The sequence below is a fragment of the Plecotus auritus genome, assembly GCF_963455305.1.
Source record: "Plecotus auritus genome assembly, chromosome: 6".
In the NCBI taxonomy this organism is placed as follows: Eukaryota; Metazoa; Chordata; class Mammalia; order Chiroptera; family Vespertilionidae; genus Plecotus; species Plecotus auritus.
In genome coordinates this window covers 141817065-141830307 of record NC_137773.1, presented here as the reverse complement: position 1 = coordinate 141830307, position 13243 = coordinate 141817065, and the positions used below count along the sequence as shown (strand labels likewise).

At 39.0% G+C, this 13243-nt stretch overlaps 1 protein-coding gene across 6 annotated transcripts in view; it reads right to left on the bottom strand.

Annotated features, from left to right (window-relative positions):
- The window catches only part of ATG7 (autophagy related 7), a 267739-nt gene that overhangs the window by 187465 nt on the left and 67031 nt on the right, over nucleotides 1-13243 (bottom strand). For all 6 annotated transcript variants that reach the window (XR_013960775.1, XR_013960776.1, XR_013960777.1 and 3 more), the window contains exons 12-15: nucleotides 10781-10939; nucleotides 3492-3686; nucleotides 1819-2019; nucleotides 747-862 (exon numbers count right to left, since the gene is read on the bottom strand). Coding sequence is in view for 2 of the 6 variants with exons in the window: in XM_080671745.1 (XP_080527871.1) it covers nucleotides 747-862; nucleotides 1819-2019; nucleotides 3492-3686; nucleotides 10781-10939 (671 nt within the window). In the remaining 4 variants the exon portion in view is untranslated. The remainder of the gene's footprint in view (nucleotides 1-746; nucleotides 863-1818; nucleotides 2020-3491; nucleotides 3687-10780; nucleotides 10940-13243) is intronic.

Genomic DNA, 13243 nt, shown 5'->3' with positions numbered 1-13243 from the left:
AGAAACATCAATTTGTTGTTCCACTTGTTTATGCATTCACTGGTCAATTCTTATATGTGCCCTGACAGGGGATCAAACTCACAACCTTAGTGTATTGTGATGACACTCTAACCAACTGAGCTACCCGGCCAGTGCCTTTCTTCTTAACTATAACACAGAAGCAATATTGATGGTAGAGCAGCCATTTTTTTTTTTTTTTTTACTACAAGGTGACAAGCATAAGAAAGCAAGCAGAGTGGCTTAGTGAATGACAAGAAGAATTCGAGTCCCTGATAGCATAATAGAGCCTTTGTACCAACCCTGGACTGCCTTCCTCTGAGCTTCTTGCTCCATAAGAAAAATAAAGACCTGTTTGGCTAAGTTACTGAAGATAGATCTCTGTAATATACAGCCAAATACAATTTCTATCATATGTGATATACATGTTCAGGGCTAAGGAGATAAAATTTACTAATAAAATAAAAGCATGAAGTTCCTAAGGCCCGTACCAAAATTTTTATTCTTCTGTATCACAGTCACCAAACTGAACTAGGAGAGTTCAAATCCAAAAGGATGTAGAAATGTAGCCCCAAAGATTGCATGACAAGTTCTTCCAGGCCAAAGAATGACACGAGGTTTTTTTTTTAGTCTTATTTTTTGAGGACAGAAAGAGCAACACACTTCTCAGAAGAGTCAGGCTGCGAAAAGGCCAAGGAGACACAAAAACTTTCTTTGTTTAAATACCCTTCTCTAAATAGTCAACTCACCCTTCTGGATGCTGCAAAACAGAAACCATCAATTCCACTGCCAGGGCTCCTGCAATCATGGCCAGTCCTGGACGACTCACAGTGCACTGCTGATCCAAGGTCCGGTCTCTGGTTGACTACAGAGAGACAATCATTGACATGTGCTAAAAGGTCTATTTCACTCAACTCTGGCTGTCTGAAGCATGAAACTCCTCCATGATAAAGTTATACAACATAACCACATGCTCATGTTTGTTGGCAAAGAACATTCAGCCTCAAATAATATAATTTCTTTTCTTTTTTTTAATATTTTTAAAAATATTTTTATTGATTTCAAAGAGGAAGGGAAAGGAAGAGAGACAGAGAAACATCAATGATGAGAGAGAATCATTGATTGGCTGCCTCCTGCATGCTCTACACTGGGGATGGTGCCCACAACCCAGGCATATGTCCTGACTGGGAATCGAACTGTGACCTCCTAGTTCGTAGGCTGATGCTCAAATACTGAGCCACACTGGCCAGGCACCAGTTAAATTTGAATTTTAAATAAACAATGAATACCTTTTTAGTATGAGCAGATCTTGAATACTGTATGGGACATACTTATACTACAATATTATTATTTACCTGCAATTAAAAATTAATAGGGAATCCGTATTTTTACTTGCTAAATCTGACCAGCTATGAGCTATAGCCCCATTCTGTAGAAGCACATGTAGCCTAAGAGATTTATTTTGGAACTACCCCATGAAGCAGTGTCCAAGCCAGAACTAAAATCTGGGTCTTACTCCCCATTTAATGCTCTCTTCAGTAAGATACACACAAGAGACAGTGTTGTGCACTGACAGGGACTGGTCCATCCTATATTTCCTTGCTGGACTTTGCACAAAAATGGTTTGTCACTGTATTTTTATTGGTGAACAGGGAACAGCTGTACACAGTTGATGATGCCAATGAAGGCTCACAGTGAAGAATTCTTCTCTTTATTAAAAGACAATATTTAAATAGTCATAAAGGAAAGAGATGGGTCTCTTTAGCCTAATGGACAAGATAGCTATAGGAAATATTTGGAAACACAAAGAAATTCACTTACATCTCCCGGGGCCACCACATCATTGCAGAAATAGCAGCCAAGTTTGTAACCAGGGATGTTGGCAAAAAGCGACGAGCCCAGGTCTGCAGGTGCCACAGGGTGGCTGGGACACAAGTCTCCAGCACCCTGATGCTTAGGTTTCTTCAGGCCATGTCTCATGACAACAAATGTGTCAAAGCCCAGGGCAGCATTGATGACCAGCTGTTAAGGAATAAAAGACTAGAATTAAGAGACACATATTTTAAAACATGGTTAATTTCATATTTGGTCAACTTTAAAAATTTATTTTATAAGTATCTGCATATGAGTGTAATTAGATACTAGAAGATAATGTTGGTACAAGTTACCCAACACTGAGGGCTTATTAAATGCAAAAGATTTGACAAGCGATTAACATAAATTTTCTCTTTTAGTTTCATTTAAAACTCCCAGCAAACATTTTCTTTCTTTTTTCTTTTTTTTTTTTTTTAAATATATTTTATTGATATTTTACAGAGAGGAAGGGAGAGGGATAGAGAGCTAGAAACATCGATGAGAGAGAAACATCGATCAGCTGCCTCCTGCACACCTCCCACCGGGGATGTGCCCGCAACCAATGCACATGCCCTTGACCGGAATCGAACCCGGGACCCTTCAGTCCGCAGGCCGACGCTCTATCCACTGAGCCAAACCGGTTTTGGCAACAGCAAACATTTTCTATTTAAAGATGAGGATATTGAAAATCAGAGAGGTTACTTCTATAACTTACTCAAGGTCACTTAGCTGGTAAAAGGTAGGTGTATAAAACCACATTTTGATATTTCCTAAACCCTTTCTTTGCGCCATTATCCTATGGTCTGTCATGTCTACATAGATTTTTCTCATAATAGCTTTGAGATATAATTTATATACTATACAATTCACCATTTACATGGATTTTTAAGAACAGCTTTTATTTTTACTTATACTATGAGAACTTCTCTTAGTTGTAATTTAGCTTATTCTCCCAAATTTCTGATTATATAGAAAGTTAGAAAAAAACAACCATTCTAGAAAAGAAAACAAAAACAATCTTACAGCTAAAACAGTTACTATAATAATTTGGGGGATTTCTTCCTATTGTTTTTCCTTTTATCTCCCATTCCCTTTCTCTCCCTTCCTCCCTTCTTCTTGCTTCCTCCCCCCTTGATAAACAGACATAGACATAAACATTTATATATAAGCATAATTGATATAAAATATATATAGTATTTTATCTTGCTCATTTAACATAATGTAGTATTTTCCATGTTATTAAAATTCATTGAGAACATAACATGATTGGTTGCATATTACTCCATCACATGTATGCACCATGATTTATTTAACCATCAAAATAAATGAATGTGTCACTGACCAAATAGTAGTGAATAAGACAGTCTTGCCTTCTTGGAGCTTACATTTTAGTGAGTACCCCTTCTAACATAGAGTACCTCAAAGGGCTATGAAAATTAAACAGTGAAGGATAACTACTATGTTGGATGATGGTTGTGAGGCAGATAATCTGCAGTGGAAGCCCTTTTGCACCGTGTCAGTAGTACACATAAAGCACATGTCTTTTCTAGAGGAAGGGTGCACTTGGGACTTCTCCCTCTAGGATGATGGTGCATTAAATCACAACCAGAGACAAAAGCCCCAGGACCCACACACTTTACCTTTCTCTTGCTCGCAGCAATGACGGCAGGAAGCCACCGGCTCTCCCTGGTGTCCATTAACAGAAAGATAACATCATGGCTTTCGATGAGCTGCTCCAGTTGCTCCACATCCCTGCGGGCTTGCTCCAGGGTGACGCTGGAGAAGTTCACTGGATGTCCAGGCATGGGGATGCTCATGTTGAACCCTCTGGCATTCTAGGGAAACACCCAGATATATAGATTTCTGAAGTGGAAGTATAGTTGGTGTCTCAGAGCCCATGTCTCCCCACAGCTACAAGCTGTGTATGTATGATCACTTGCAACTAGAAATTTCTCCATGCATAATTATGCTGCTTTCTCCTTTTGCTACCTGTGCTGTCAAGCTTCATTACCTCTATGTCCTAGACCTCCTTGGCTGTCACCACAGGGTCCCTAAGTCTGGATAAAGCAGCAAACAGAGAAATATGGATACCAGTTTCATAGTGGGTGGCAAGGGCACTTCCCAAATGAGGCAAGAACCCTGAGATAACTGTTTATCTTTTGCTCTTCCTTTAAATCTGAGGCTAAAAAACTTCATCAAAATGCCCTCTGCCTATACAAATCCCCTCTGCCCAGTAGAGCTGTTTCTTCCGACTTGTTTCCAGCTTGCCCTCTCTCCATTTTCTTAGTGTATAACATCTCCAAATGGGATGTTATAACAAAAATCATTTTATTTAATAAATTCACGTAAGATCAGAATGACTGCTAGTCTTGCCTTAGTCTTCTCAGGGTTATACACATTTAAAAAAAAACACCTCAAAACCCAAAACTCTACTTGCTAACTTTCAGCCAGAAAAATCTATAAATCTATTTATGACTGTGCAGATATTTGTTTGGGAGGTGAGGGGGTTAGGATGGGGGGAGGGGGTTTGATAACAGCATGTGGTACTAAAGTGAAGCCTCATGCTCTGTCCAAAAATAGAAGTTGCCTGGTGACCTGGGCTTTCTTCAAGGGTGGGGACTCAATATTTTTCACAGGGGCTTTAACATAGCTCTGAAATTTACCATTTGCCCCCTGTGGGCCCCAGAGTGTCTTGGCAGATTAACAGTGAGACATATAGTTGCCAAAGAAGCTGGGGACATTAACTTCTCATAAAAAGAAATTGTTCTAGAATCACAAACTACGCCCTTAATCCCCTGCATAGAGCTGGCCACAGTTTGTGAAAACATCAGCTTTTTCATTACTTTGCCAAAACCCCTTACCTACTAGAAAAATAGCTCAGGGGGCAGGGCAAGTAGATCCTGTTACAAAGGAAAATCTGTTTTGTATACTGTAGCTATTTTTCTCCTAATCTTATATCTAATCTATGCAATTCAAGAAAGGGACAATAGTGACAACAGCAACAATTTTTAAAAGAATTAAAAAAAAAAAAGTTGCAAGCAAAGCAGGAAAGAACTCCAGGCAGAAAGAAAGGACTTCAGAAAGAATAAACGTTCAAAACAAGTCTATTTGAACAATGGAAACACCACAAAGACAATTCTTGGGACCTCATTCGTTCATCCATTAAGTATGGTACCTCTATCAAGTACTATAATAAACAATAAGAAAAGCAACAACCACAGTAATGATGATGATAATAATAACTTACTGTCTTATAATTGACAAAGTATATTAAATGGTGGTAACTTGTTCCAAACAGGTTTTATTTAAGTATTTTACTGTCACCAAGACTGAAGCATAATTACTCAATATCAACTCTAACCTATTTAATAATATAGATCCTCATCCACATCCACTTTGCTAACCTAAATAATTCTCTGCTTGCTAAAATTTCAGCCAATAAACCTCTTAGGACTGGCCCTGGCTCACCATTTAGGTCTATACACCTGAGGCTGGAATTCAGCAAGTTTCAACATAGTAGGTTTCCTCCTTGGTTGCACACTAGAACCACCCAGAGAGGTGTTTTTTTTTTTTAAATATATTTTATTGATTTTTAACAGAGAGGAAGGGAGAGGGATAGAGAGTTAGAAACATCGATGGGAGAGAAACATCGATCAGCTGCCTCCTGCATACCCCCCCTACTGGGGATGTGCCTGCAACCAAGGTACATGCCCTTGACCGGAATCGAACCCGGGACCCCTCAGTCCGCAGGCCGACGCTCTATCCACTGAGCCAAACCAGTTAGGGCTTTTTTTTTTTTTAAATTTTCTTTATTGATTAAGGTATTACGTATGTGTCCTTATCCCCCCATTGCCCCACCCCCACCCCCACTCATGCCCTCACCCCGCTGGTGTCTGTGTCCATTGGTTATGCTTACATGCATGCATACAAGTCCTTTGGTTGATCTCTCCCCACCACCCTCCCCTACCTTCCCTCTGAGGTTTGACAGTATGATCGATGCTTCTCTGTCTCTGGATCTATTTTGGTTCATCAGTTTATGTTGTTCATTATATTCCACAAATGAGTGAGATCATGTGATATTTATCTTTCTCTGACTGACGTATTTCGCTTAGCATAATGCTCTCCAGGCCCATCCATTCCTAATGCCAGGCTTTCCCCTCGACCATTTAAACTGGAATCTCTCAGCCACCAATATTTTCTAAAACTCCCCAGATGATCAATTGTGTGGCTGGGGGACAAGATATAATTTACAGATAGAGTGAAATGCACAGATCTCAAGTGTACAGTTCAGTGAGTTTTGAAAAACTGCAGATTAACCACTGTAACACACCTGTAAAGATACAGAACATGCTCTTGAGCCCCTTCCCAGTCAATCCCCACTACTCTCCAACCTCACTGGGACAGCCACTGTTCTGATATACTTTTTAAATGTATTTTTCAATTATAGTTAACATGCAATATTACATTAGGTTCAGGTGCATAATGTGATTAGATATTTATATATCTTAAGAAGTGATCAACCTGATAAGTCTAGTAACCATGTGGCACCAACATAGTTAGTATATTACTGACTATATTCCCTATGCTGTACTTTACATCCCGTGGCTATTTATAACTGCGAATTTGTACTTCTTAATCCTTGCACTTTTTTTGCCCTTCCCCCTAACCCCCCTCCTCCCTGGCAACTATCAGTTTATTCTCTCTATTTATAAGTTTGTTTCTTCATTTATTTTGTTTTTTAGATTCCACATATAAGTGAAATCATATATTTGTCTTTCTCTGTCTGACTTATTTAGCAAAATACCCTCTAGGTCCATCCATGTTGTCACAAATGACAACATTTAGTTCTTTTTATGGCTGAGTAATACTCCATTGTATATATGTACTACATGTTCTTTAACCATTCATCTATCAATGGACACTTAGGTTTTTCCATATCTTGGCTACTGCAATGAACATAGGGGTGTATTAGTCGAACTTTTTAAACCCTAGATTGGTTTTGCTAATCTAGAACCTCACATAAGTGGTATCCTATAGTATATCTTGTTTATGTTTGGTTTCTTTCGCTCAGCATAATGCTTTTGAGGTTCATCCATACTGTTAAGTATCAATAGTATATTCCTTTTTGTTGTGCGAATATAACTCAATTTGTTTATTCACTTTCTGGGTTACTTCTAAATTTTGGCTATTATGAATAAAGCTACTATGGACATTTGTGTGTGAGTCTTAATATACAGGAGTGGGCAAAAGTAGGTTTACAGTGGTTCATATGGAAGACAATATAAATACATCATACAATAATTAATAATATAACTCACAACTGTAAACCTACTTTTGCCCATCCCTGTGTATATGTTTTTATTTCTCTTAAATAAATATCTAAAAGTGGAATTTTAGGGTCATTAGGTAGGAGTATGTTTAGTTTCATGAGAAACTGCCCTACTAAGGCCTTGTTTTGCCAGCAAACTATGAGCGTTCTGGGTGCTCCACAGCCTGATAACATTTAACACTGTTAATCTTTTTAATTTTAGCCATTTTAGTGGGTGTGTAGTGATATATCTTTGTGGTTTTTATTCATATTTCCCTGATGACTATTAATGTTCAGCATTTGCATGTGTTCACTGAAAACTTACAGAGCTTCACTATGAAATTAGTGCCTGTCCAAGGTTTCTGCTCCTTAAAAAAAAAAACAACAGTATGTCTGCCTTCTTATTATTGAGTAGGATTTGTTTATGTATTCTAGATAAAAATGTTTGCCAAATACACATACTATGAGTATTTTCTCAGTTTTGGCCAGCCTTTTCATTCTCTTAATGGTGTCTTTTGAGAAGCAGAAGTTTTAGATTTTGATCAAGTCCAAGTCATACATTTTTTCACTTATGGTCAGTATTCTGGGTCCCAAGAAATCTTTGCCTATCACTAGATCACTAGTTGCTTGCTCCTAGAAGCTTTGCGGTTTTAGCTTTTATGTTTAATTCTATGGCCTTACTGGGGTGTCACATAAGGGTTTGGAGTATTCCAAAATGAGGTCTCTTCCTTCTGGATAGGTGGGAATCCAATGTCTCCCAGCCTTGTATCTCTGGTATCTCCATTATCACAGCAGGAATGGTGGTGCTTTTTCCTAGCCTTACAGAGTCATGCCCGGAGCATGATTTACTATTCAAGGACTCAAGGTGCTATCTAGACCAGCGGTCACCCAAACGATGGTCTGCGGACCAGAGGTCCGAAAGGTTGGCAACCGCTGATCTAGACCTCCTTCTCTGCACAACTCTGGAAGTGTGATACTCTGTCCCACAAATTCCAGCCACCTTAGCTGCTCTGAATTCTGATCTCAGTTTCCTCAGCTCATCAAGACCAAGAATATCATATGAACTCTGAAAAGGGCCAGAAAATGCCTTTATGCAATAAGTTGGGACAAGCATTTATTCTTTCCCTTCTGTCTGGGATCACAGTCTTTCACTGCCTGTTGTCTACTGTCTGAAAAGAATCATTTTATATATTCCAGGTGCATAACTGTTTATGATAGGAGAGCTAGTCCATTATCAGTTACTTGTCAGGGTTGGAAGCAGATATTCAGAGCTGGATTTTTAAACCTTTAGTGTGGCTCCATGATTCTAAATTTTATTGCCTTGCCTTTAAAAAAATGGTAACCTCGCTGCCCCGCAGCCCCACCCCCTGGCCACTGGTAGTTCTGGAAGGTCGTTCTAGAAGGTCATTCTGCCGTCCAGTCTAATTAGCATATTAGCTCTTTATTATATAGGATTATTAATAGGCATGAAGGATAAAAGTATAAGAGACCTGAACTCCTGGGCTCAAGAACTTAATAATCCAGTAGGGATGGAAAAGCGGAGAAAGCCTTGATCCTGGTGGGCTGATGTTTTCAAGGAAAGTTGAACTTGATCGCTAAGGGCCCAGGATGGTTTGGCCCTTGCTTTTCCCCAGCTTCTTGTCTGTCCTCCTTGACCTTTGTGCTTCAGCCACCCTGGCTTTCCTTCAGTTCCACAGAAGCACCACGCTGCTGACTACCCCAGGAGTCTGCACAGATAGCTCTGCCACCATTAGTCTAGCTAACTCCACTCATCATACAAGACTTAGTTTCCTCAAGGAAGTGTAGTCTTGGTCAGGCCTTCGTCTTAAACATTCTCATGGCAACTGAGCTCCTGCTTCGGGTACTTATTACAATTATAATATTTTGTGAAATTAGTTGTTAATGCCTGTCTCCCTCACTAGACAATAAGCTCCAAATAAGGAAGAGGAAACTTTGGCTATTTTGTTTCCTAATCCCAAGCACATAGCCTTAAATATTTTGATGAATAAGTAATAGGATAAACAAATAAATAGGGGGGACTGAACTGGCTCATAGACAATGGCTAGGATTTGAGCAAGTCAATATTTCAGGCAACAAATAAGTGGCAGAGCTCAGATTCAAAGCCAGATCTGTCTGGACCCCAAGGGGAGTTCATAACACTCGTCAGTGATAGACTGGATTATTCTTCTCAACGATGTACTGCCTCCCTCTAATAGAATTATACTTCCATGCCCTTTGCCATATGACTCTACAGAACCGCCCACTAGGAAGGCAGAATGTACTGACCAACCTCACTGACTCTGAGTGTTGCCCTGAGAATTACTTTGGCAATGGAGATGGAGGATGTGGCATATTGCTATTATTGAGCTGAGACTTTAAGAGGTATAAGTATGGTAAGTTTTTGCCAATGTTTTTACACTTCTATCTTCTACCATAAGAAGATCAGGATCAGATGCCTATTGCTCCTTAAGCCTAGATTTTGAAATAATGACATACAGAGCAGACTAGAATCTGATTCGAAGCTTGGAGTCCAGCCTAGCCCAGCAGCTAAACCACAGTCAACCTACACTCCTGTAAGCATGAAATAAATATTTATAACTGTAAGCTACTAAAATGTTGGGATGTGTGATATGCAATATTGTTATAGCAGCAACCTAACTCATATATCTTAATGACGGGGTTGTAATTTATTCTTATATCTTTTGGCATCCAGTAACCTAGCTGGATACATAGTGGGTGCTCAATAAATACTGTTGAATTAAACCAAATAAATGACATTCCTCAGATATACTGATCAAGTGAACAAAGCCATCAAAGTTACTTCTAAAGCAAAGACATCTAAAATGAATGAATAATGAGTGACTAAACAGAGAAACTCTGAGAAAGTGGGCTTTCTTTTCTTCTCTCTCTCTTTCTCCCCCCCCCCCTCTCTCTCTCTCTAGCGAGGGCTGAGTCTCTTGTGGCATTTTAAGTATAAGCAGATGCTTCAGAAATTCCTAATCTAACCTCTGTCAGGTAAATTGATTAAGAATGCAAGATGCAGAATCTCTTTTGCAGAATGACGGAAAAAAACTGACAAGATTTTGAACCAAGTGAGCTGAATGACTTTCTACTATTATCTGGTGTTTAAATGATCAAACTGAAAAATAAGAAGCAGCTAGAGTAAAAAGCTAAACATTTAGCTCAATCTTTCTTCTGCACAGACTTACATTCAATTTAACTTCATAATCTTGTTTTAAGTAACTATCTGTGTATTCTGATGAAGAAGGAAAAATAGTATCCTACATCTGCCACCATAATCCCTCTGGAACAAGGCAGGATATAAAAATATACATACTCCCAGAATTCCTCAACTTAAAGTCAGATAAGGCACTGTAACTTATAAAACATTTTTTCATGTATTCTTCATTTCTCTATACAATAATATATTAGGTTTTGTTTTGTCTTTTAATCCCCATCTCTGTGATGAGGAAACAGAGGCTCAGCCACATGATGAGGGCCTGGTGGTAAGTGACAGATGTCTGAATGTCTTTCACCAATATCATACCGCCTTATTCCTCAAGACTTAAACATTGAAGATATAGGAGCAACCTGTGACATTCCCAAACAGCATCAACATACCACTCCGGGGAATATTCTCTGGAGCCGGTCTGCTGCAGCCAGGGCCTTGGGCTTGCCACCTGTTAGGCAATCTTCAAATTCATAGAGAGGCTGCCTCACAGGATTGGAGTAGGAGATCTTGGCATTGTCCACAAATGTGATGTGTCTGACGCCCCACCCCTGCATGGAAACAGGATATCATAGTGTGTTTCTGATGAACATTTCACGGGGTATCTCTCTTGAAATACCTAAAATGGGTTTGCTTTGGAGCAGCTTAGGGACCTCAAAATATACGGAACTTTAGAAATTAAATTGTATAAATTCAGTTTTTTATAAATATAATATCAACTTCCTTTAAAAGATAAAATAATTATATAGCCAGTGCCTGGTTTCCTGTAGTAATGAGACTAAGAAATGTCAGAGTTGCTCTAACTAATAATTCATCACTTTTGACAGTGGCACCAGAAAAAGATTTAGAGGTGAGTCTTATAAAAATTGTTTATGCTGCTATCTTAAAAGAATTAGCAATAATCTCCACTGTTGTTGCTTTCCCTTAAGGCAGTGGTTGGCAAACTGCGGCTCGCGAGCCACATGCGGCTCAAGAGCCGCGGTTTGCTGCTCTGCTGACCAATGAGTTTGCCGACCACTGGGATAGGGGCTTAATCACAAGGAACAACAACAGCTTGTAATTATTGGAATCGAGAGTCTAGGTCAGTGGTCGGCAAACTCATTAGTTAACAGAGCGGCAAACCGCGGCTCGCGAGCCGCAGTTTGCAGACCACTGCCTTAAGGAATAATTTTATAAGTATAAATAACAGCTCATCTTAAAACTTACTTAAAGCTTAAATTAACATCTGGGGAAAATTACTTACAAGTTATTTCCCACTAACATTGTAGAAGATTTTGTATTATTTCCCTAAGAGGCAAAAGCCTCAATAATCTGGAATGTAGTGTATGATTCCAATATTCTCAGTTTTCATCTTATAAAGTCTTATAGAACCACACAACTTTAAAGTTGGATGGGATATCTAAAATTCTTAGTCTAATTACTTTGTTTTACATATATGGAAACTAAAGCCCAGAAAAGGTACGTGACTCACCTAAGGTCATAGATGTAGTTAATGGTGGGGAAAAAATGAGATCCCTAGAGTTGCAACCAAATGAGGATGCCTACTTTTTGGGGGGTGAGGTGGGGTATGTGTATTTCAGTAGATCATAAATAAGCATAATGATCTATTTTAAGAGAAGCTCTGACAAGATAAGCCATAAAGCTAAGATTCTGCTCTCTCATTTCAATATCCTTTTATTAGGGACCTCGAAACTGAATTAGACTGACGATTCTGGGGGGAACAATCAATGTAGACCCAAGATTTATTTTGGAGGTTGAGAAAGACAGGCTAGAATCCATCTTTTGAAAACCTTAGTTTAGATCAATTGTTTGTTTTGATGTCCACAGTTAACTTTTTTGTCTACTAACCCAGCTAAATAATCTACCGTGGACAGAGAATGAAAGTATGAGAAATCCGAGTCACTTGTGCTTAGTTTGGGGATATTTATTTCTAAAGTATTGTTGCATTCTTTAAAGCAATGCTGAGTGGAGAGCAAGGAAGGCAGTCTGGGGACATGCTGGGCAGGGGGAAGAAAGCCAGATAAATTACAAACATGCCACGGGTTAGTCACATGCAGGTGGACTTTCACACTTAACTTCTGGCTTCCCGGAATGCTACACAGTTTAAATGGCTAATCTGCAAAGAAAATTACAATACTCAATGCTGGTGAGGATGTGGCAGTGAAACACCTGTTTTACTGGTTGAGAACGTAAACTGGTGTAATTTTTCTGGAAAGCAATTTGGCAACGTTTCTGGAGTCTTTAAAATGCACACATCCTTTGACCTACTTCCAGCAATCTTTCCTAGGAAATAGTCTGAAGATGTAATCACGAAGATGTTCTTTGCAACATAATCTATGGCTATGTAAAAAATTACAAAAATTTATACTTAAGTAAAAAATTGGAATCAATGTTAATACCTAACATTAGAGGAATGTTCCAGTAAATTATGTTTCCTCATACAAGAAGGCATATTCTGAAGCCATTAAAAAGGTTTAATAGGGCCCTAACTGGTTTGGCTCAGTGGATAGAGCGTTGGCTTGCAGACTGAAAGGTCCCAGGTTCGATTCCGGTCAAGGGCATGTAACTTGGTTGCGGGCACATCCCCAGTAGGAGGTGTGCAGGAGGCAGCTGATCGAGGTTTCTCTCCCATCGTTGTTTCTAACTCTCTATCCCTCTCCCTTCCTCTCTGTAAAAAAGCAATAAAATATATATATATTTTTTAAAAAAGGTTTAATAGGTATCCTTTTTAATGACCTGGGAAAGTGTTTACAATGTTAATGGATAAAAGCAAGGGACATTATTATATATTATATATGGTTTTAAAATGTATATTCAACAAACACTGAAAGGAACAAAGTGAAAATGTGATAGAA